Source organism: Ambystoma mexicanum, chromosome 8, assembly GCF_040938575.1.
Source record: "Ambystoma mexicanum isolate Mex_15411 chromosome 8, UKY_AmexF1_1, whole genome shotgun sequence".
In the NCBI taxonomy this organism is placed as follows: domain Eukaryota; kingdom Metazoa; phylum Chordata; class Amphibia; order Caudata; family Ambystomatidae; genus Ambystoma; species Ambystoma mexicanum.
In genome coordinates this window covers 165,873,398-165,899,059 of record NC_090929.1, presented here as the reverse complement: position 1 = coordinate 165,899,059, position 25,662 = coordinate 165,873,398, and the positions used below count along the sequence as shown (strand labels likewise).

General features: G+C 47.4%; 1 protein-coding gene across 4 annotated transcripts in view; it reads left to right on the top strand.

Annotated features, from left to right (window-relative positions):
- NACC2 (NACC family member 2) overlaps positions 1 to 25,662 on the top strand; it is a 1,346,898-nt gene that overhangs the window by 854,735 nt on the left and 466,501 nt on the right. For 3 of the 4 annotated variants that reach the window (XM_069609557.1, XM_069609558.1, XM_069609560.1), the window contains one exon: positions 9,285 to 10,213. In XM_069609557.1, coding sequence (XP_069465658.1) covers positions 9,316 to 10,213 — 898 coding nt within the window. In that variant the 5' untranslated portion in view covers positions 9,285 to 9,315. Of the gene's footprint in view, positions 1 to 6,438; positions 7,112 to 9,284; positions 10,214 to 25,662 lie in introns of those variants that run through there. The other variant, XM_069609559.1, reaches the window with a different exon arrangement.

Genomic DNA, 25,662 nt, shown 5'->3' with positions numbered 1-25,662 from the left:
TCTGGGAGAGGCCACTGTTGACACTTCACAATCTGCATATCCTTTCAGCCAAGGAAGGTCCATTGTCTCTTTCTGGTGCAGCCCAAGATCTCCTCCCCTGATTTAATTCTCACAAAGGTATGACTTCCTGGCCTTGGTTGGAAGCAGGAGAGAGATGCCTTTTGTTGGGGGGAGGCTGTGGAACTTGGGTGGCTTTGAGTCAGCTTAAATTCAATGTCACTTTCTTACATTTTTCTTGGTTTAAAACGTAACTTGCAATTTTCACACAAGCAGCTAGAACTCTCATTCCAGCTTCTAAACCATGGAAATTAAATAGTTACAACCTAGGTTCCTCTTAATAAAAGGTCACTTAATTTCCAGACATTTGATTTCAATTGCACAAGTTTAAACTTCTGATGCAAACTAATGACAGCTGTCATACAGGCGGCTGCTGTTACTGCGCCCATATTTTAACAGATTGTCACAGGCAGGCACACTTTTTACTGTGGATATTTTGATGACAGATTCTCTTTTCCATGACATTGTAGGTTCATAATGATTTCTTAAAGGAGGTAACGGGTAACACCCAGCAAGGATATCGGATGTTTTGTGGTGTTTTGGACCGGTATTTTGTATTTTCAGCAACCAGCAAAAAAGGGATTTAAGAACAATTTCTGGGTTTTCTTCAGTAAAGCACTGCCTCTCATGCAGTTTCCATTTTTACTTGATGGGCAGCCGAGTGGCATGTTTCAGCAGTGAGGTCTCTGTTCCACCACTGACACAGGCAAGGTAGATTTGGCAGCCATCTTTTTGTGATTGGTAGAGCCCAATTTCCTTAGGTTTTGGCGCGCATGGGGTTTTCGCGACCATTTTGCTGATTCTGGTGCCACCAGCACACAGTGATGCCGCAGAGCAGAGTGGTTTAAAGCATCCCACAAAGCATATCCTGGAGTAGGAGAAAATCATATCCCATTAGGGAGAAATACACTGCCAGCGGGTGACCCACAGAGCAAACTGTGGGAGAGGGGCATACTGTGTGGGATCTGCATAGCACAATACACAAATTCTTGAGAGAGGAACATAGCCGGCTGTGTCAGAAATACAAATTTCACCAGGGAGAGTACCAAAATGGTAGCAAGAAGTTTCCTAGAATTTAGCGACTTTCGGGTGAGCTTGAATCTTTGCACTGATGGGCTTTTTCAATGACACTACCAAACTGCCACTAATAAAAATGTGCCTACATTTTAAGGTCACATTCTGAACATGACATTTTTCAATGAGGAAAGGTTCAACGTATGAAAAACAATGTTTCGCCTTCCACAGCCCCGCATGATCAACACAAATGACTAATAACGTGAGATCAACCCCATTGAAATGCACTGCTTTTAGAAAACATTTATCTTGTATACCCCTTAACCTGGATGGGCGAACAGTGTGTTGCTACAACCCTTATTCTAGATTAACAACTTCTTGGCAAAGGCAGCCCCCAGCAACGCTGCCTGTCTCCCATCCTACCCACATGTTCATCAAAAGGATGCATCTTGTTTTTAAAACCGATCTGGGCATTCACTCCATTACTGATCTCCCGGTTCTATGCTGATGTCCTTGTGAGCATGAGCAAAACACACACGCACACACACTGTATTATTAAACTACACGCACACACACTGTATTATTAAACTACACACACACACCATGTATTCCTATTCTACTTCCCACTTCTGTCAGTCTGAATCACTCCTGTATAACGTTCTTGCACTCATGGTCCCTCTCACTCACCACTTCACGTCTCACTCACTCTCTCTATCACTCTCCTCTTTAGTAAACTAACACTGTCAGTAGCATGAACATATTCTAGAGTGGCAACTCAAACAGTATTTGGACAGGACCTTGAATGTTCTGTGTGCACATCTAAATTAAAAGGTGTGCAGTACTGGCATATATTGTTGATGGTAAACCTCTTAATTGAGTTTGGGAAGAAGCAGCATTAAAATGTTTTACAGTGGCAATTCGGACCAATTTTTTAAACGTAATGAGATCGGATCACATGCAACCGTTCTTGCTCTGCATATGTTTTGTTCATGATAGAAGCATTCCCTTGTGTAATGTGTGAAGGAAGTGTGCAGTGCTGCAGGCATCTCTGTCCTATGTGGGGGACACGATCAACGCATCTGCTTATGGCGCCATGTGACACACGTGTACTGGCCGGTGCTGTGGTTTCTGTGTTAGCAACCCAGCATTGTGCTCCTTTTATCGTGAGGTAAATATATTGTTGCCTTTTTTTTTTTTTTTTACTGGCTAAATGAGTCAACCTTTAACAAGTAACAAAAATTAAGAAGCTTTACATAGTAAAAAGAGCAGTTAATCAATAGTGTTACATGCTAAAAGAGAATAGAGGATAAAAAAGTATACAAAATTAATAGTGTATCATTAAAATATCAAGCAGTTTTAAAATATCAATTCATCACCCAACAGACAAGAATGACAACTTAAGAGTAGAATCAAGGCAAGGGGAATAATTACCACGTGATTAGAGGGAAGGTGTGGGCCCTCACATTTTAAGGGGTTCCTCCTCAATTTTTAATGCTTTTAAAAATGTAACAACGTCAATTACTGTTGAAGTGGAGTGGGCAGATAAGCAAGTAGCCCATTAGGCCTCTGTAATACCGGTGCCCCCATCCCTCAAACATTTTCGTAAATGCATTAACCTCAATTCACAGACCTCTGGGCATGCCACAGATATATGTTTTAAAGATTCGGAAATAGACACATTCTCACAGTAACGACAACCCATCAGGGCCCCCACCTACCAGACCCCTTCAGGCCATGATTTGCTTAGTGGGAATTAGGTTCCGCTTCCTCTGGAATCTTAGAAAGCCCATACGAACCCATTTTGCAGGATAAAGAGCTAGGAATATGTGGCCAAACATCCTAGTTTCTTGTGATCATTCCTCGGATGGTCAAGAGAGGGGAATGAGTGCATTTTTTCAACAGTTGAGATTCAGTCCAACCGAAAAAGGAATTTTTAGACTCTTTCAAGATTATCGCACAATTCAATTAGAGACCAGTTCACGTTTTTTAAGATGGTACAGGCATGTTCATAGGTGCTATTTACCCACAAGATTTTCCCCCTCAAGTATGGTCTTCAAATCTAAGAACAAAGAGCCCCCCACCGGACAGAAAATGTTCCTTACCAGTAACATGCATTTCCAATTGGCACGGTCTTGAAGAGATGTTATGCCCAGGTCGTACCTAATTGCGTCCATGGGGATCACATTAGGCACACCTAACACCCGCCGCCAAACCAAGCCTTCTAGACGTGACAGAAAGTCCGTGAGTGTTAATAGATAAATATACATGCCAAATAGAATTTTTAGCACCACCTTTCCTTCATAATATTTAAGTGCTGATTTCAGGGTGTATTTCCCATAACGCCCATCAACTCTAACAAATTGGTTAGTAAGTAGCATGGTCCAATCTTTAACCTAGTCAATCTGCCCAGTTCGACTACGTGTTGCATGGATATAGCACCCTAGATATAGCAATGCATTAACGTTCATAATGGATTCCTTCCCAATGTGCCATTTGGGATAGATCTTTCTTTTGCTCTTGGAGCGGCACACGATCTTTGTTTTAGATGTGTTAATCTAGAGGGAGTGCTCTCCCATGTAGACTTCAAATTCTGTCAATAGGCGCTGCATTCCCACTGCAGTACAGTCGTAGAGGAGGAGGAAGTCATCCTCATAGGACAGCCAGTATGGTCTCAACTGGTCCATTGCAGGACTGACCAGTACTGCAGGAGTTAAGTATTTGCCCAAATCCGAGAGGTAGAGGTTGAAAAAGCAGGGTGCTGAAGTGCAGCCCTGCCTGACCCCCCTGCCAGTCGGAATGCTGCAGGAAAGACCTTCTGTACCATTCAACCGTACCTGGATCTCTGAATTCTCATGGAGGCCCACCAAGAGTCTTAACAGACCCCCTGGGATCCCCCACCTCTTAAGCTTGATCCACAGAAGTTGGCGATCAACAGCATCAAATGCTGTGCTCAGGTCTATTGATGCCTCATAGACAGTCTTATATTTGCCAACCCAGGCGACATGTTGAATCATTCTGACAATAGAGCCCTTCAGGTATGTATCAAGACCTCTCCGAAAGCCGGCCTGCCACTTTGTCTCCCAGCAGACGCAGCCCACTCCTCCAGATGGGACAGCAAGATGGGTGCAAATACCTTGCTGTCCACATCCAAGAGAGCGATAGTTTGATAATTCAGTGGGTTTGTTCTCACCCCCCACTTAAATATAGGAACAATAAGTGCCTTAGACTTCACATTTCATTAGATGTAAGTCTTTAAAAACTGGTGTGTGGCACAGTTTAGCACCTTCACTGACCCACCACCCAAGTGTTTAAGGTCAGACCCCTAATTTCATGACCCAGTCTTGGGGCTGCACCTTATCAAATGGTTGAGGACCACTAGTGATTCGCGCTTCTCTGTTTAACTGAAGGCACCCTATGTTTGAATATAGAATCTGATACTGGGAATAGGTCAGTTTGTATGCACTCTCAGGTTTGGCAGATAAAATGGAATGATTTGAATTGTTACTGCGGTGGCAGTGGGTCTTAATCAGGAGAGCGGATCTGGCCAGTGGAATGTTGCATGAGGATCACAGCACTCCTCTGTAGTTTGCAGCACTTTCTCTCCCAGGTTAATGTTCCATTTGCAAGACATTTGTGTTTTTTATCCCTGGTCTATGTCTCACTTTGTTCACAATCTCATAAACCGGCTCATCACTTGTTCTCATCTTTGTGCTACTGTACAGACCCCCTTGCAGGGAATGCATCTGCCATAATACGTAAATGTGTTTATTGTAAATCATTTCGGATCGAAGTTGACATCTGTGTTCTTCCAATAAATACAAATTAAGGAAAATGAAAACGGTCCTGGAGTGGAACACAGCCAATCCATTTGGCAGCCAAATTGGTGGGAAACCTGGAGGCTAAAGACTTGCATCAGTGGTGCAGAAGTACGTGTGGTATTTCAATAGACTGGCAGTGGTCTCTGATTTGCTTCCACTCTAAGCTTCAAAATGCTGATGCTAAAAAGACATTAAATGCACGGTGTTACTATCCAACGACTCCGCCATTTCACATGACAGCAACAATGTTTCATAGGGCTCAGCCTTTCAAAAGTCAAATTAGGCCTCGGGACCTGGAAATGGAAGCTGAAATGATAACTAACCATTAAATGCACAGAACTGGGTTAACGTTTTGCAGAAATTGTCATTTATTGACCGGAAATTAAGGTTAATGTGAGTCCGGATCCTCAACAGCTGTGATGATTGGGGCATGCTGTTAGCTATAAAATGGATGGAGGAGAGCACGGTCATTTCTAAAGCCACTGTAGACTTCACACCAAGCTCAGATGGTGGAGGTTACATGGCAGTGGGCATAGGGTTAGCAGCAGGGCTAGGATGCTCGCTTGAAAATAGATCCTGATACCCTACTTGCAGGAGGGTGCTTATCTGCCAAGAATGTTATTCTGCAAAGTAGGTTTGGGGTGGTGAAGAGATTTGCGATGTCACCACAAATATGACCCAAAAGCCTAATGGTCAAAATGTCACCTAGGGGATTACTGTGCTACATGAGTGATGTGTACATAATTATTGTTATATCTGAAGGATGGGGATGGTCTGTTTGCGCAAAGATACAGGTAAGTAGGTTTGGGATATGAACCATAAATGTGGTGTATGGCAGTTGGCGCAATAGAGGTTAGGGTTATGTTTTGTTGATATGCTTTTATGCTGTGCCAAATAACCCCATAGTCGTTTCAAAGCACATGGGTGTGTCTGTGTAGGGGTGCATTGGGACCTCCCCCGGACCGGTTTGGGACAAAAAGTAACCTGGGGACCACATTCACAATTAGTGACCAGCTGGCCTACCTGAGAGCACACTTTATGATAAAATGTTTGGGTAGTGGTGCATTTTTAGGCACAATGACCCAGTAATATGGTTTTAAACTACAAGGTGTGCAGATCAATACGTTATTAAAGTGGCCCCAAATGACTGTCTTGTCTTGCTGGTCCTTATGGGCAAGCCAGGACCTGGCGCACACGGCTTGAGCGCTACGATATAAAGCATTTCCCGAGCACTTGACCAATAGTGCAGAAGAACGTTCATGGCTCGATGCCGCTTGAAGCAGCCGGGTCCATCCTGGGTAATACTCAAAGAAATGATCCAGATAATGTGCAATTCAGATAATCGCGACGTCTGCGACACTCTCCAGTTAAAGTGGGGGCTGGCATTTAATAGTCTGCTACTGTCCACTGCAGGGCTGCTGTTGGCCTCGGTGACTGCAGGCACCAACCATTGCGCCTGCACTTCTGAACTCTGGGTTTTAATATTTAAATACCCTGTAATGTTCCTCCCGGCTGCTGGAGTGGGCGATGCGCGCTTTCCCAGACTTGCAGCAGTGTCTTTGGTGGAAGCTGGGGGCGCTCGGCTGCCACCCGCCCCTAATTTCGGGCGCCGCACCGATCGCTGCCACCGAGGAGTTAATCGGCCGCCGCGCCAGCTCTCCGCAGACTGTTTGGAATAGTTTAAATGCCTCGACACTCTGGACGGACTGGATGGCAGAGGAGGCAGTTTACGGCGTAATTCATATGCAAAACTGCGCCATAAATTTAAGGAGCCGTCCCAGTTGCCGTGGCACCGCTGAGCGTTTCATCAGCGCACCCTCCTGTAATTCTGCCATCTTTCTTTGCACTGCGGTGACTCATCACAAGCCCGTCCTGCACCGGCGCTAAGAGCATTCCTCTGGCACGGACCTCTCTCCGGCGGGTTCTTTTTTTCGAGGCTTCGATTCGAAACTGGCATTTACTTGGGGTCCCCGATGAAAGGGCTCCATTCATCGCGCCGAGGCTGCTGGGTGGTAATCTGCATCCGGCCCGGTCATTGGGATGCACGGCGCTGCCCTGCATCTCTGACTTGCTGAAAGCGGGGCAGCAGCAGCAGCAGCACAAACACCGGGCTTCCTCGGCGAGCCTCCTCTTCCATGACCCTCTGCGTCTTCTGCCCGCATGATCATCTCCCCGAGCTGCCTGCGAAGCAGCCTGCTTTGGACCTGCGCGGCTCTTGTAAGGTAGGGGCTTTTCTAAAGTGTTTGCGGAGGGGAGAGGGGCACTGAAGTTCTGTGCCTTGAAAGGGACCCGCCACTTTGGCACTGTTTAAGCATGGAGTGCTACAGCACGAGTCCGAAAACGGTGTTACTGACCAGGCAGATGGACACAAAGCGGAGCATGTTTTGTCTTGTGTGACCGCAAACATAGAAGCCACTTTCACTGTGCACTCGGTGAACAGCTGGACAAAAAAAAACACCCTGCCATGTATGAAAACTTCAGCCTCAATCCCCGCTTGGCCCGTAACCTTTCTTCTCCCCTTGGACCCACAAGTCGCATGCCACATGCAGCCGGGCATTGTAGACCTGCACCGGGCACGCCTTTGTTTGTGCACTCTGGAATGCTGCTGTAGCAGGTACCCCCCTTGTGCCCGCTTATATTTCTAGCCAGGCTACATCAATCTAGTCAGTGCCAGTAGCCTGTCCTCTTGGAATCGCACAGTGTCGGGGTTCAGGTGCCCGAAGCCGCTCTTTGCATGGCGAATGTGTTTAGGCTTTGGTAGCGGGTGTTGGTGCGACTGATGCATGTTCCTCCGCATACCGTGCATTACCCCATATTGCCTGGCAAATGCCCGCGAGAACAGTACGACCAGAGCCGAGAGGGGAATGTGGTGGACCCGTTTTCGACCTGGGCTACGCGAGGCTCTGTGCCTGGTAGCAGGTTTGCCTGAGATCAACCCAGACACCGGCGGGGGAGAGGGGGGAGAAGGAGGGGGCACTGTCTGAGTTGGCGAGCGAGCCTTGGACTTTGCCAACTCGTGGCGAGGGGGTTAGGGGCTCTTCCCATGCTTCTTGTGTCCAGGTGTGATGCCCTCCCTATCAGCATGTGTGGTGCCGCAGCATGTTGATTTGTAGTATGCCATGTCTCCGCGCTAACGTGTGCCAGACGAGGTGTCGGTGCACTGCAGCATGGCTCCCGTGTTACATAAACATGCCCCGAAAGTGCCGATTTAACTTCCGACGCCCTCTGTCCCCGGGGCACAGTTTATCACCAGCATGGCAGGCAGCCCTTTGCTTGTTCACTCGCCCCATGAAGTCTGGTGGTTCAGGCACCCACCGGCCCACGCCCCCCACAATCCCCCCACGCGTGGCAGTGGAACGTTCTAATGCATGCACCCAGCACGGCGGGGACCATTAGCGTGCACGTTTAGCAGACAGTGCTCGAGGCTCACCCCAGCTAACCCTGCGCCTGGCGCTCACGCGGGAATACCCGCGGTGTCTTCTGTAGTGCACCTGGACGGCCTTTTTAATGGAAATAAAGGCCATTTTTGCATCGCTCTGTTTGCCTTTGCCGCATGCTCGAGCATGTGTTGATCGCATGGGGCCGCACATTGGGAAATAACTCAGTAGAGCCCAGTTTCATTAACATAACGCCTTTAAGGGGAGTTTATGTGCACGTTGGGTTAAAAGTAAAATAAAGAAAAATGTTATAGGATTTCCTTGCATGACTCCACATTCATTCTTACGGTGAATTGTCTTTTTCGCATTTGACATTAGAATTCTGGATGCCCCCTTAGCCATAAGGTTCGACTTTTGACATTTACATTGGCAGTTGCATGTATGGAGAAAAAAAAAAACTCAGACATGGCAAGTTTGACCAAGAGTAAGTGGCAGCATCGGAGCTAACAAAGCAACTCGCGGCCGCAAGCGTCGGGAACCGTAGCTCGCTCTAAGACAACAATGCATGCAAGTATTGTAAGCGCGATGTGCTCGCTTTCTGACTACTCTGCGCGAATTTCCCATACATGTCTTGTTTTTAGGCAGTGCAACATCCTGGCATTGAGGCAGTTTATGATCACTCTCAGTTGGCACGATGAGGGGCATTGGGGCACATTCGAGATGAACATGATTTGCGTAGGATCACACAGCGTGGTCCTTTTGGGATGCTGGGATTAGAGCTATAGTCTCGGTGTCTAGATCGCATCTCCTTTCAGGCACTATGTTGTATTTCATGCATTTCAACATCTTTTGTCTTCATCGCGTTGCTCGTCTTGTTGTATAAAAGTACTTGGTGACTAGAGCCATCACCACTCATGCAGTGTTGTGTATTTCATGCATTTTAACGTCACTTGTCTTCATTGTGTTGCTCGTCCCGCTGTCTGAAAGTACTCTGCATTTGTTTGTCTCTCCTTTCCAGATGTCTCCTTCGCCGGATACCACTGCATTGAATGTCTAGAGGAGCCCCCCGCTTCTTCCCAGTCATGTCCCAGATGTTGCACATAGAGATTCCCAATTTTGGGAACACGGTTTTGGGCTGTCTGAATGAACAGAGGATCCTGGGACTTTACTGTGACGTCTCCATTGTGGTCAAAGGACAAGCGTTCAAGGCCCACCGGGCCGTCCTAGCGGCCAGCAGCTTGTACTTTAGGGACTTGTTCAGTGGCAACAGCAAGAGTGCGTTTGAGTTGCCAGCGACGGTGCCACCAGCATGCTTCCAACAGATCCTTTCCTTTTGCTACACTGGAAAGCTCACCATGGCTGCAAGTGAGCAGCTCGTGGTGATGTACACTGCTGGCTTCCTCCAGATCCAGCACATTGTGGAACGAGGGACGGACTTGATGTTCAAAGTGAGTTCCCCACACTGCGACTCGCAGACCACCATGATTGAAGATGCCAGCTCAGAGCCGCAGAGTCCATGTAACCAGTTACAGCCTGCATCCTTACCCTATGCCACATCTCCTACCCTCCCCATCCCGCTTCTTACCCGGATAAAACATGAGAACCTAGAGCTGCAGACCGCAGCAGTGCAAGGGCTCCCAGCCAAGCGGCATTTGGAGACCTCCACGCGGGACAATGTCGCAGGGAACATTGCTGCTGCTGCCCCTCTCAAGCTATCCCGCTTCTCCTACTATGGAATGCCCAGTTTAGCAACTCTTATCCCAAACATACAGCATGTGCAGTATTCCCAAGGGGAGCGTACAAGCCCGGGAGCGAGCAGCATTCCGACCACCGACAGTCCTACCTCCTACCACAATGAAGAGGATGAGGAGGACGATGAAGCATATGACACCATGGTGGAGGAGCAGTACAGTCAGATGTACATCAAGACTACTGGCGGATACTCAGGTAGTGCTTCCGACAGCTGTATTGTGCTTTTGTACAAGTGATGAACATGGCAATATGGTACACAATTGGATGCTTATAGAAATGATGCGTTATGGGGATGTGCATATATCTAACCTCTATGATAATGTGCACATCAAGGAGATGGTCTTCAGTGCTGCTTTTGATGTTTCATCAGAAGGAGACCACTTGAATCGAAGAGCGGATGGGGGTACCCAAGTTTGAGGTCTAGCAGAGAAAGAGTGCAGTTATGTGAATAGTTAGTAAGGACAGAATGTAAAGAATGAAGGTGATTAGATCAACCCAGTAAAACATTTGTGTGGAGGGAGGCGGTAAGCTCATGGTCCAGTTTGAAATCATCTCTAAAATGGAAATAACAGTGGACCAGGAAGCCAGCGTTAGAGGGCTTGATAAGGAGTGACCTGGGTAGATTATGATGTATAGACGTGTGTGTCTATCCGATTATGGAATTCAATTGGGGGGTGATGGGACAAGGGACCAGAGAGAAGGACACACCTTTAGCAGAAGAAATGCCTGCTTAGGGTCAAGTAGTGGAGGGCGTGAGTTGGAAAAGGTAGAGCACATGAAGTGGGTTTTGTAGGTGCAGGAAAGGAAATGGGCAGAGGAAGAGAAGAGGTAATGGAAAGGGAGAAAGGCATGCGCTATGGGTGGGGCGTGGGATGGGATTTTGTTTTTCCACCTTGCTGTGCCTCTTCTCCAAAATGTGCCTGCTCTCTTATGTGCCTAGATCCTGCAAATGGTGTTCATTGCTGCAATCCTATCTCTACTGCAGGTGGACCAGTCAATGTTCCCAGCTTGCGAAAACTGAGGGAATTGCACAGAATACTAGAGTGTTTGCGAAATGGGGATTTCCCTGTATCAGCATGCACTTTGCTAAACTGTCTGTGAATTTCCTTTAATCTTGCTCCGTTTGTCTTCTTACTTTTACTAATGTTTGCGCTAGTCCCTGCTGATTGGCCAGTTTCCAGAAATGCATTGGAGAGGACATTTTAATCTGGCATTTTTCCCCTGTGACGGTCGCTCACATGGATCCTTTATGGAACTATTATATCTGTAACACAGGGGACTGCTAATGGAACCAGTTTTAGGCAGCCTTGCTATTCCTCACCCCCTACTATTAATACAAGCACCCATTATTTGACCTCCATGTCTTCCCTTGTATTCCCTGTGCTATTTTGCACTTTTGTCTCCCCCATTGCCTCTTTGTTTGGTTACTCTTTGTACCCGACAACCCCCAAATGGGGAGGTGGGGGGGATACTGAATGTATTCTCTAGAAGTTTGATATGTACTCATCTTTTTTGCTCCTTACCCTCAATGCCACCCCAGTAGCACATCATGATCCCTTGTTCTGTGTTTGTGATTACTGGCCGATGGGCCCGTTGCAAGTCTGGACCTGAAGGCACCAATACACCAAAAAATGGTATTGCAATTTCACAAATGACTGGATGGATAGGAATAGCATGGCACTGAACCACAGTGCAGTGGAACTCATGCTAATTGGTACTAGACCCAGATTAGCTAAGCTCACAACAGAATACAAATCATTTCATATTGCGGATGGTAATATTCAGACAAAAGATAAAATAAAGATCCTAGGCGTAACATTCGACCAGACACTGAGCATGTCAGATCATGTAAACAGCCGGGTGTCAGCATCAGTCTACTACATCAGGCTGCTTGCACATATCCAGCCATTTTTATCCCAAAAGGGCTGTGAAACCATTGCCGGAGCTATAATCTCTGCTAAAATAGACTACTGCCGCTCCCTCCTTATTGCAATGGGTAAAATCAAGCTAGCAAAACTCCAAGTGATGCAGAATAGCACCATTAGTGCAATTATGGGTTTACGAAAGTCTGCGCATGTGTCAGAGTTAAGGAGAAAACTACACTGGTTGCCGATCGCAGAGAGAATTGACTTCAGACTATTGGTCATTACTTACAAATCGCTGACAGACCATTTCCCGGGTTATATAGCCAAAATACTTAAAACCAATCCAGTGGCACGCCACTTGTGATCAAATAAAGATAAAAGGTTGTACATACCAAAAACCTCGTTGGAGTTAGTAAAAAAGGGAGCATTTTGGATGGTAGCCCCAACTAAATGGAATGCCCTCCCCACAGGGTTAATAAATTGCCCTACAGTAGAGATCTTTCAGAGCATACTCAAAACTTACATATTTAAATAGAGCAGCTGTTGCTGTCGCTACATATCCTTGATACTGCTCATTCTGGTAGGTTTTTGACACCCGCATGCCCCCCGGCATACTGGTTGCGCCTTACAAATGATATAAAGTAATGTAAAGGTATACAACTAGTGCATTGAAATAAAACATTTGCGCCAGTTTTCCTTAATTAAAATAGACCTAAACTGCTTCCAAAGGTACAAAATACCATTGTTGATATCCTCGTTGTTATTCTGTTTGAAAACTGGTTCTTGCAGCACTGATTGCTTCATTTAAATCTGGTCTGCCCCGCGGACACGGTGCAGTGGAAGCTAGCTCTTGCAGTTAACGTTGATTGCTCCCCCTGCCTACTTACGAGAGCCAGAGGTAATATGTTAACCAAGGCGTAAATTCGTTTTAAAAAATTGATTAGCAGAATTTGCTAATTAAAATATTCTTGATTTGCAAATTAAACCGTTCGATTAGCAATATTGTAGTAATATTTTTAATGTTACAAGAAGTTATTTGTACCCAATCTTTAAAATAAGCATCAATACAGCATTTTTGTGTGTACCGCTGAAGTAATACATTAGTGGGAGGAGTGAGGCCTTGCACTTTCTTTAAAATTCCGCTAGACCTGCAGGTCGAGAGACTTAGTTTACCTACTTGACCTTAGTGAAATGCACTCGACCCGTGGCAACGGATGACAACAAATGTAAGTGTGTTTTTTGTAAAATGGTGCATGTCACCACAAACCCACTTTGTTTAGTTTACTGCTGCCACCCACCGACCAGCCATGCACAGTGAAACCTTTATTTGGCATTTTCTGCAAGCATTGAAAATGTTATATACAAATTTCAAACATCCCCTCCAAATGGTACTCGTCCTTTATTAAATCTACTCGACTATGCGAGTGGGCGAGTAGACTTTGCGAACCCTGAATGAGTGTCTGTAAAAGGTTAGTAGCATGAATGAACACAATAGATATGGTAAAACGGCTCTGAAATCAGTTTGGCCAGCTCTTTCCCGCAGGTTCTGATATAATGCAATCATAATCCTAGAGCAAAGCGAGTTCTGGAGGCTAACTACAGTGTATGGTATTGCAGTAGATCTGTCGATTTACAGACTAGATGGAACTATTGATAACTACTTTGTGTAAACATCTAGTTAGCTTTGTGTATTATGTAAGAGGAACAAAAGTAAGCGACTAAGCAGAGTAGATGACATAGCAGGCAGCGAACCAGGCAAACTATGTGAAATATTGAAGTTTTCTGCCCTCTCATTTTCAGGGTATCTGTATAAAGCAACAAGGTGATAAGATAGAATGTCGAGGAGTAGGGATCAGTTCATGAGTTGAGCACCAGGCGCACAGATATATGTAGCTAGGTCCCAGAACTAGGTTTGCCATCAGAAGCATTTGGCCGTGTGATCATTTACATTTTCAAAAGTGTTCACTAGTCAATGTGATACATCATCAACAAAATGAAATATAGTTGACACTGAGATTTAGATACACTAAACTAAACTTTCATGCAATTTAGGAAAGGAATTGCATGGCTGTCTTTAAAAAAAAAATTCAGTTAACACATACTGGTCTTTGCCAGACATGATATAGTTTGCTTAATAAGAGTATCACTCCGATTACTTCTGGTATTTAATTATTTGAACATATCTTGCCTAGCACTCCCACACAGGCCCTTGGAATTTAAGAGTGAGGGAGATGACTACTGCTGCACTCTCTCTCCATTAGCCCCTTTGAACTTGCAGTGAACATAGAAAAGAGGGTGGACAGAGAGGGTAAGCGAGGAATGCAAGGTGAGCTGTGCTTTCATTGAACAGGGTAACTTAAAAAGCTAGATTTGCTACACAAGTGTCGATTTTATTAGCAAACCTCCCGAATTGCATAGCAAATTGCTATTTTGACAATGCTTATTTTATGCCTTGGTTAACATCTACGTCTTTTTAGTGGGCCTTCTGAAAAAGTGTGCCACGTTGTATCGTATTACATTCGTTATTTATATAGCGCCCTTTCCCCATTTGTATTGCCTGAATGCGCTTTGTGGTTGGAACGCCCTCTGTGACCGCAGTCCAAGTGTAGGAGGTTTTAAGAGTTGAAATTAAAAGATGCTTGTGTGCATTTTTGCCAGGTTAGGACTTTGGTGGGCTGGGTAGGTTCCAGTAGGCAGACCGGAGGTCAAGCACGTTAGTTAGTGAGTGAGTGAGTGGGTGGTGTTGGTGGTTTAGGATAGAGTGCTATTGCTGCAGATTCGATGTGTACCCAGCTAGACCTCTTTCTTTTCGTTGGTTGTCACTGTATACTAATGGCAGAGGTGTTGAGGTATGTCAGGGGTTACAATGTGGACAGCTATGTGTGCTGCTAGACCGGAATAGCTCAACCATAGCTGCATTGAAACACTTGTGTATAGGCACGTTATAAATGCCATATCGTATCATTCTAGGGCGCATGGATGGCTGGCTGTGCCTGTGTCCACAGATGTGGTGTAAAGTATATGTACCATATGCTTGGATAGAGTTCGACTGCAGTGTTCTTTTTCTTGGTCCAATGCGATGGGCTGGTCTTGCTATTTGTGGTCTCCCTGGAACAAAAGTCTGAGCAGTGGGAGAGGGGGGGGGATGAGGCGAGGATGATGGGGAAGGACGATGGTTTGTTACGGTGTGCCTCTGTGAAAACTGCCGGCATCTGTGGGGTATTGGTGGATAGGAATGTTGTTCTATTTGGGTCAGCGTTTCTGGGCGCCTGTCTAGAGTTAAGAGTGGGTGAGGGTTTCAAGACGAGGGAGGGAAAAGCCAGGTTTTGAAGACCTTTCTGAATGCCAGGTGATTATCAATATTGCGATTGCATAGTGTTAGGGTAGGTGGGATCAGCGCTTGGATGGAGAAAGAGGATCCACCCATTCTCGAGGTGTTGTAATATGAGATCACTAGGAGAGATGCTGTGCGAGAGCTGAGAATCCTAGAGGGGTGGTAGCGAGTGATTTAGTCTTGAAGGAATTCCAGGCTGGTATTGTGGATGGCCCAGTGGGTGATGCACATGGCTTTAAAGGCAGTGCGTCGACCAATAGGGAGCCAATGGAGGACTCTTAGTGGAGGGCTGATGTGTTCTCTGGGAGGTAGGTTAATGAGCAAGCAGACTGCAGTGTTTTGCATTCTTTGCAGTTTCCTTAGCTGAGATGCTGGTGCATCTAGGTAAAGGCAGTTTGCGTAGTCTAAGCGGGAGAGGACGATGGAGATGATGGCAGAGAAACCGTGATGGGAGGTGTGGTAAGGGAAGATATGCCTGAGGATGCGTTGATGGAAGAAACAGGTTCTGGATATGTAGTTGATGTGTTGGGAGAGGGATACATCTGTGTCCAGTGTGCATCCAAGGTTTTTCACCGAGGTGGAGGTTGCCGGTGGACGGTGTAGGGATTGTGGCCAAGTATTAGGTAGAGGGAAGAGTGCTGTTTTCCCACCGACTAGAAATTCAGTTTTCCCAGGATTGAGGATGAGGTGGTTGTTTGTCATACAGTAGTCAATATCCGAGAGGCATGATTACAGATCTGGACGGTTAGAGCCTGGCGATTTTGGGATTTTAAGGGTGATCTGGGTGTCGTCTGCAGAGTTGTGTAGCAGGTAAGATTGTGGGAGCGGATGAGTGTGGGCTTACGGTTTACATAGATGTTGAATAGAAGGGGAGGTAGGGATGCTCCTTGTGGGAACCCTTTTGTTACTGGTTGTGAGGTTGAGGTGAACGGATGGAGGAGCATGATTTGTGAGCGATTAGGGATGAAAGAGGAGATCAAAGAGAGGTCTCTGTCTTTGATTCATAATGAGAGCCGCCTGTCTAGTAGGATGCTGTGACTGATGGTATCGAAGGCAGCAGAGAGGTCAAGAACGATGAGCACAGCACAACCTTCTGCGTCAGATGTGCTTTTAGGTCATCCCAGATGGACACTAGGGAGAATTCAGTTCCTTTTAGCGGTCTGAAGCCAGATTAACCAGGGTCCAGGAGGTTGTTGGCTTCAGTGAAAAAACCAAGCTGCTTTTATGCTGTGCGGTCCATGAGTTTGGCCATGAAGCAGGTGTTGGAGATTGGCTGGTAGTTCTGGGGGAGGAGTGGGTTGAGTGTAGATTTTTTGAGGAGGGGTTTGATGTAGGAGGTTTTTAGGGCTTCCAGAAAGGTTCCCGATGTTGGCGTGTGGTTGAGGATTGAGTGTGCGATACTGCCTGCACAGGTTGAGGCCAGGATGTTTTTGAGGAGGGTGGGCAGGCAGGGGTGCTCAGGGAAGCCTATTGGGTGGTGTTGTGCTAAGATCGAGAGCAACTCCTGGTTTGAGATGGGAGAGAAAGTTTGTGGGTGGGTAGGGGTGGGGTCATGTGCTCCAATTTAGAGATGGAGTGTCAGTCAATAGCAACTGAGAGATTGTGTCATAGGGTTTGAGGGTGTGTCAAACCAGATGTTCAAATCCCCTAGGATGGTAAGTGTTGGATGGGGTTTGAGTTTGAAGTTGGTTGTTAGAGCTTTGCAGAGCGTGTCTGTGAAGTTTATGTTGCCAGGGGGTGTGTAGATGAGTACGAAGCTGTGGAGGGTGAGAGTTGGAGTTTTACCAGGAGGGATTCATAGTCTGTGGTGTTGGTTAAGGTGTCCTTAATTATTAGTGGGAATTGGTGTTTGTGTAGTATCGCAAATCCTCCACCCCTCCGTGACCCGTTCCGAACAGCAACTTTGTACCCGGGTGGGATGCAAACCAGGTCTCTGTCATGAAAGGGACGTCTGGATTTTCTTCTGTGATGAGGTCAAAGGTGAGAAATTTATTTTGGGAGACTGACCTTGCGCCTTTGAGTGCTGAAGAGAGTTGATTGGGTATGCTTGCAAGTACTGGTTGGGAATGGTAGCAGAAGCTGGAGTGAAGAAGGTGGGTTGGCTGGGAGTTAGGAGGAGGGTGTGACCAGGGGAGGCTGTTAGGGGAAATGGGTCAGTTGCATTGGATGGTGGCAATGGGGTAGGCGGTGGAGGGTAAAGGGAGGAGGCGTATTGGAGTGGGCATGGACCAGGGGGGATGGACAAAGAAGGGAATAGGGCTAGGACCGGTTTGGGTGCTGGTGGGGAGGTTTGGGCCCTATAGTGGGGTGGCATGGTTTGGGATCTGGGCTGGAGAATGGGTGACGCTAGGAGGGGACTGAGGTGGCCTTGGTGTGTGCATTTGCTTGACTTTGGGCGGCCCGTGCGGGTAAGAGTGGGTGGGGGGGACTGTAGAGTTTGGGGTTTTGGCCAGGGCTGCACTTGCTGCACTAAGAGAGGCGGAGCACGAGTAGGGGGTGCTATGTTGTTCAGGAGAGGTGCAAGCAGAGATGCAGGTGAGTAGTTAGTGGCGGGGGTGGAATCGTAAGGTTGTTTTACCTGGGCCTCTGGGTGGTCCGGTATGTTCCGGGGGAATCAATGTTTTCTGCTCCCTCTCTCCATCTTGCCGCTCTTGATTGAGCGCAGCGCGATCTCAGTGCAGGGTGTGGTTGGGCCGGGGAGGAGGGGATCTATACTTTTGGGTTCTGGAGGGTGGGCGTGGGCATGGTGGCTAACCTGTGCGGAGGGTACATTGGATTATGTGTCTGAGTAGAGGGGGCATGTCCAACTGGGGTTCAACACTAGATGTGTACTTACCTGGCCTTGGGGCACCTGGTTAGGGCAGTAGGGCATGTGTGGGACCCCTGGCTAGAGGGGGGAGCCTAACGGGGGGTACCATAGATGAAACTAAAACATTGTAGCACCTATATTAGTGACGTCGGGATAGTGGGAGAAGCGCCCATTTGGGGTTCCAACAGTACACAGTAAAATACAGTAGCACCTAGATTTGGACACCTGGCTAGAGGGAGAGACAGCCTAAATGGGGGGTTCCAAGAGTAGACTGCTAAATACAGTAGCTAAATTAGAACATTCCACAGTAGGTATTGTTGAGCGCTGGCAATCCTTAAATGCTGAGGGCCTGATAAGGTGTTGGCCCTAGAATCCTTGGGCTACGTGGGGTTTGCTCTTAGCAGGGACCCCCAGTTCTTATCAGAGATGGTGTGTTCTGCTACATGCAACCATAATACACACTGGCAGATAGATGTGTCACCAAACAGGCAGTGCCACCTCCATTGTCTCTACGGAGTCTCGGATGGAGCCCCCAGACGGCCCCATCCCAGGATTTCAAACCGTAGCTGTAATTGAGCCTCTTTCATGTTTGGGATCCGTGTAGTGTTCGAAGTCTAATGCATTCACTGTTCACAAAACACCTGTGCCTAAAAGCCAGTTTTTAGCTACTGAGGCACTAAGGGGTGATACGCAGATCAAAGGGGATACAGCGATTTGAAAGGTATCTGATCAGACCAAAAAGGCACCTCCTTTTCCGCCCCCAGCCTCTAATGTGGTGGCGGTGTTTAAGGCTAACCCATGCCAATCAGATGTTTCCAGTAACTATAGTTTTGGGGATGAAAAGTTATATCTTGAATTTAGTACCAACAGCAAGTGGGGGTGGGTGCTTGAGGGCAGACGGAACATGTTGACGCCCCCAACCCCCTTTCAAACCCACTCCAGCTTCAGTCTAGGTTGTCAGCGTTTTAAATTATCCAAAGCTCTTGTTACATAAATTAAAAAAGTGAATTGACTAGTGTTGCAAGTAACTGTACTGAAAACACTGTATGCTCAAGATCCTCCACCTCTACTAGCATGCTGAAGCTTCACATCTCTCACCCTCACCTGACAGAAGATGGCTACTCCTGCTGCGCTAGGAAACCACACATGATCTTTCTGTGCATAGAATCCCCGTCTGTGGGTCACTGCACTGAACATTGCTTTTTGCACTATTCTAACCCCTCGACACGTGCTTTGCACAGCATTCCAATTCACCTGCAAAAAACGCACATTTCCATTAAATAGTCGCAACTGTGCTAACTCCTATACTGACTAACTGTGCTGTCCACTGTGTTTGCAAATTGCGTCATCTTCCTGCATGCAGACAGCACTATTCCTCCCACTCCCTCCCTCCCTGCTGTGTACTATCCTCCCCACAAACTGCCTGCAGGTCGCACCATCTCGCCCCCGCCCAGTGGACTATCCTTACCCGCACACTGCCTGCAGGCAGCAGCACCATCTCCCTCCCGGCCAGTGGACTATCCTCCCCGCACACTGCCTGCAGGCTGTATCATCTCCTTACCAGCCTGTGGACTATCCTCCCTGCATGCTGTATCATCTCCCTCCCGGCCTGTGGACTATCCTGCCTGCACACTGTCTGCAGGCTGCACCATTTCCCTCCGTGTCGGGAATGTTCTCCCATGCAGACTGCACCACCTCCCTCTCTCTATGGACTCTTCTCCCACCCACACTGCCTGCAGGCAGCACCATCCCGGCCAGTGGATTATCCTCCCCGCACACTGCCTGCAGCCTGTATCATCTCCCTCCCGGCCTGTGGACTATCCTGCCTGTAGACTGTCTGCAGGCTGCACCATTTCCCTCTGTGTCTGGAATGTTCTCCCATGTAGACTGCACCACCTCCCTCTCTCTGTGGACTCTTCTCCCACGCACACTGCCTGCAGACTGCACCACCTCCCTCCATGTCTCTTGTCAATTCTCCCACGCACTATGTCTGCAGACTCCCTCCCTGCCCGTGGAGTATTCTCCCTGGCACCCTCCATACAGACTGCACCATCTGCCTCCTTGCATGTGTATTATCTTCCCTCTCACACTGCATGCAGACTGCACAACTTCCCTCTCTGCTGTGGACTGTTTTTCCTCTCACTCTACTTGTGGACAACTCTCTCGAGCACTGCATGCATACTGCGCTATCTCCCTCCTTGCATTGGACTACTTTCCCTCGCCACCCTGTCTGCAAACTGCACCATCTCTATCCAGTGTACGAAAAGTAGTAGTGAAACTATGTTTCCCACTGGCCTGCCACGTTCCTCACAAACCCCATCGCCAGGCCCCCTCCCACGAGCAAACCAAACCCCCAAACAAACACACCTTCTGTTTAAAGTAATGTTGACGGAAGTGCATTGAGGTGCACATTTCAACTTCTTCCTACACTGTCATTTTAAAACGAAACCATCCCGAAACTGTTTCTTTTTTAAAAATAAAAGTATAGGAACAGTAAAACATTTTTTTTTAAAAGTGGTGGAGCTCTGCTGCCGCCCACTTCGACCACTCTCTCTTTACCTGCCCGTGGACAACTCTCCCTCGCACTGCTTGAATACTGCAGCATGTCCCTCCCTGTGGCCAACACTATCTTACACTGTCTGCAGACTGTGCCATCTCCGTCCATGCCTGTGGACAACTCTCCCCCGCACACTGCCTGCAGACTGCAATCTCCCTCCCGCCTTTGGACTACTCTTCCCCCACACGCTGCTTCAGACTGTACCGTCTATTTTAACTCACTCTCTCCCCGCCCTATGCACTGAGTCGGCTAGTTCCTTAGTGCCACCAGATTGCATCTCTCCGCCTTGCTAGAATATGGCCATCTCCCATTTTCTGCATGCTGGTTGGCCCCTCTCTCTGCAGACAGCAGCACCCTCTCCTTCCCCCCCCCCACCCCCATCCCGCTTCCCCTACAGGATGCCTCATGTAACCTGCCACACACACTCCTTGCATAACAAACCCTTTCTCTCCCTGCAGACCACCTTCCGCAGTTCGTGCCACCAGACTGCCACTCCTTAGTCCACGAAGACACACTCTCCCACTGTAGCCTGCACCCCCCTCCCCACCAATAGTCTATCGCACGCTGCCTTATCCATCCCTGCTCGGAGGCTGGTTCTTCATCATGCAGCTTTCTCCCTCTCCAAATCTGCATATTTACACTTTTCAATCCCGGCAGACGACCCCTTTTCCACGCTACCTGCAGACTTGGCCCTCTCACTTCATACTACCAGATGGCCCTACACCCCCTCCTTTCAACCGTCCTTCACCCTACCCGTAGAGTGACTCTCACTTCATACTACCAGATGGCCCTACACCCCCTCCTTTCAACCGTCCTTCACCCTACTCATAGAGTGACTCTCACTTAATACTACCAGATGGCCCTACACCCCCACCTTTCAACGTCCTTCACCCTACTCATAGAGTGACTCTCACTTAATACTACCAGATGGCCCTACACCCTCTCCTTTCAACCGTCCTTCACCCTACCCGTAGAGTGACTCTCACTTAATACTACCAGATGGCCCTACACCCTCTCCTTTCAACCGTCCTTCACCCTACCCGTAGAGTGACTCTCACTTAATACTACCAGATGGCCCTACACCCTCTCCTTTCAACCGTCCTTCACCCTACCCGTAGAGTGACTCTCACTTAATACTACCAGATGGCCCTACACCCCCGCCTTTCATCCGTCCTTCACTCTACACGTAGGCTGTCCCTCTCCCATCATACTGCCAGATGGGCCTAAAACCCGCTTTTCAATCTCCCTTCACCCACCCCTCTCCCTTAATTCTATCAGAGTGTTGCTACTCTCTCCCCACCTGTAGAATCACCCTCCCCCATGCACGCTGCCCCCTTTCTTGGGGTTTCTCCTTACCCATCATTGCTCCTAAGCTCCAGACAAATACGTTTCAAGCAATACAAACACTAATGACAAAACAGGGAGGGGGGCATAATAGTGATGGGAGGGGGACTTGAATGGCACAGCCAAACCACGGAGAGACTGGTCGTCACCCTCGGGGAGACTTGGCCTGCCCCATACAAAGCTCCATACTTTTATAGAAGTCAATGGGATGAGGGGATGTCTGGCGAGACTCATCCACTGGAACAGGGATTTCCCTCCTACTCAAATGCACATAGGTCCTTCTCAAGGATTGATTTTCTTCTCCCAGGGGTGATCTCTGGGAGAGTCAAGGCAGCTGAATACTTAGCAAGAAGCATTGCGGACTATGCCCCCCTGCATATAACTATAACAGGCCACGGGTAGCAGCTAGTTAGGGGGATGGAGAATGAATGCGTTTGACCTCGAAAATCCCACAATGGTGGATTTGCTGAAAAGAAAGAGCGCACAGAAGAATACTACCGGATAAATGAGGAATCAGTAGTACCACGGTATAGGAGGCATATAATGCGGTACTTAAGGGGGTGGCGATGTCCACAATAGAGAACCACAGGAAGGAAATGTATTCAGTTGGGAGCAGAGGTGAGGGAGTCTTAGAAAATTATATTGTAAATAAATCTGATGCAGAAGGGAATTCATAAAGTCCTCAGATCGTTAGAGCAGTAGCTAGGGACAATGCTAAAGGAGCCTTCTGGGATAAGAAGACCAGCCAATATGAGATGGGAGATAAATTTTGGAGCATGCTTACCTGGTTGGAAAAGAGAGAGGAAAGGTCCAGATGGGTGCAGGATTAATGGAATACAGCGAGACTACAACAGAATAATGGGAGAACCCTTACAAGCATTGAGAACGTCACTGAAGCTTTTGCAAAATATTACCAGGAACTATATGGAGAGAAAAGCGTACCCAGGATAGAAACCACTAGGGTCTACCTAGAAGAAATCAACCTGCCTACCAAAGAGTGGTATACGCAGCAACTGATGGACACTGACCCCATAGCGGAAGAAATGCAGACGACTATAAGACAACTGCAATCAGAGAAAACTCCAGGACCCAATTGGATCTGGAAAAAAGCAGATGATAAAGCGGTAGGGGCGATGGGGGCAATGTTAAGAGGATAAAAGGGAACTTTTCTTGAAGATCTGCGGCTAGCAACGATCGTGGTCATACATAAGAAGGGGAAGCCCCTCGATCAGTGCTCGGCCTATCGTCCCATTTCTTTATTGAACGGGGAGACTAAAATGTTGGTGGGACAACTCATACACTCCGACCAGTGTGGTCTCATAACCAGGAAGGCCACAAGAATGAACGTCAGATGGGTGCACAATGCATTGGGATTGTCCTCACACTTGCAGGGTCCACATGCACTCATGGCCCTTGACTCTGAGAAGGCTTTCGACTCAGTTTGATGGGTGCATTTGTGGGCAATAATGGAGACATTGGGGTTTGGTCTGAAATAACTGGCATGGGTGAGACTACTCTGCCAATCCGACGGCAAAGGTGAAAGTAAATGGACACACATCAAGACCCTTCCCACTGCAAGTACGATGCAGGGATGCCCCCTGTCCCCTCTTGTTCCTGCTGGCTATGTAACCCCTGGTGGAAGGTTTGAGAAGGGACCCACATATAAAAGGTTTTAAATGGCCAAGCGGAAAGCATCATATATCGCTATATGCCAATCATCTACCTTGGGGACCCTAAAAACTCTGGACCAAGGGTGAAGGGGACATTCAGGGAACACAGTAGCCTTAAAATTAACTGGGAGAAATCTGACCTATTACAGATAAAAGCGAAAGCAGAGGCAATCCCAGATAATTGTCCGCTCAAGATAGCATAGGAAACTATCAAGTATATGGACACACGAATAGGTGCAGAGGGGAATGGCTTCCTCCGAACCAACCTCGACCCAATACTGACATGACTGCAGGAAGATGCTAAATACTGGGCGAATCTTCCAATCTCTATGCTAGGCCCGGCAAATCTGTTTAAAATGATGGTCCTGCCGAATGCTACTATATGTCCGCCAGAACACTCCACTGAAAATTCCCAGAAGGACGTTCCAAATCATTGAAAACATACAAAGGGAAATCATCTGGGGAAAGGGTATTCCGAGAAGCGCACTCAAAACAATGACAAGATTGGTATTGGAAGGGGGACTGGGACTCTCAGAGAATAAAAAATATGATTGGGCAGCACAGCGATTTGCAGCGAATGAATAGATGTTTGGATATAAGGGTCTGGCTCATATCAAATTGGAGTGGGAAATCATGGAAGACCATTCTCCGCTATAAATGTTATATGGGTGTCCGCAAAAAAGGAAGTTGCCACAGCTAGGGCAACGCACAATCGAAATAAGAAAGGAAGTTACATGGGGAATGGGATGGTGCAGGAAAAAAATCTGGAAGCAACATTCTGGGAAAACATTGGTGGATCTGAAATCAAGAAAACGGGCAACAAGTTGAAATGGCACAAATGCGGGTAACGAAAATCTGACACATTCTTACTCAAAGAACAAGTATCGTTGTTCAGACACCTTTGATCTGTCAGATAAGGACCACTATATATACCTGTGCCTAAATCGTGCAATAGTTTCAGAAGGAAGAGAAGACTGGGACATCCTGGAACACTATCCACTAGAGGCTAACCTACTGGAAGGAGAACTCATAGGGAAAGCCATAATGGTACTGTATCAAATGATGAATAACTCTCCTCTCTGCCATTGATCACACTAAGGGATAAATGGGCAAGACACCTGGGGGTTAGGGTCCTGGAAAAAGAGTAATAGATGGAGACTCTATGGTCTCCAAGAGAGGCAATTATATCCAGTAGGCTTCTTTTCATTCAATACAAAATCCTACATAGGGTCTACTACACCAGAGAAGGTCTACACCGAATGGGGAGGGCACCAGACCCGTATTGCTTGAGATACAAGATGGCTGTGGGCACCTTCACAGGATTTTCAAATGCCCGATGATAGTCATTCTGGGGAAAAATATAAATATGATGTCTAGGAGGATAGGAACTTGAATACGGAGATGCCCCAGATTCGGATTGCTACGCATCTGGGGCAATGCAGCTATCAACTCGAACAAAAAGAACTTGCTCATAACGGCACGTATGGTAGGGAAAAGAGACTTGGAGGTAGGTTGAGGAGCACAAGTAAAGCAGAGTATCAATGTGTGGAGGGAAGGAGTGGACTGCTGCTGCAAATTACAGGGCAGAGTATATAAGGTTAGAGGTTGCCTCCGAAAACATCAAATAATATGGGGGAAGTGGCAGAATGCGGATTGATTTCACTAACGGATGCACCTGAGCGGGGGGAGTCGCCGGCAAACGGGACAGGGCGACAAAAGGAGAGGGAATTGGGCAAAATGGGTCAGATAGGGGAAATAGGGCTGTGAAGTAACCAAAGTGATGGAGGGATAGGGGAGGGCTGGGCCAGATTATGTGTTGTAGTGTGGTTTGTTATGTACTTCTGTAACTTAAAAAAAACAAACAAATAAAGTGTGTATAAAAATCCTCTTTGGCTGCCAACGGCCCTGCTAGTACCTATGTCTTTTCCCACCCACTGATGGCCTCTCCCAGCCCAAGCACATACACCTGGGATCTGTTTGTGCTTCCTCTTCTTTTAAGAGCATGCCATTGTTCTTTCTAAGCAGTTCTTCCGAAAGGCAATTGATTAATTGCAGCTGCAAACAA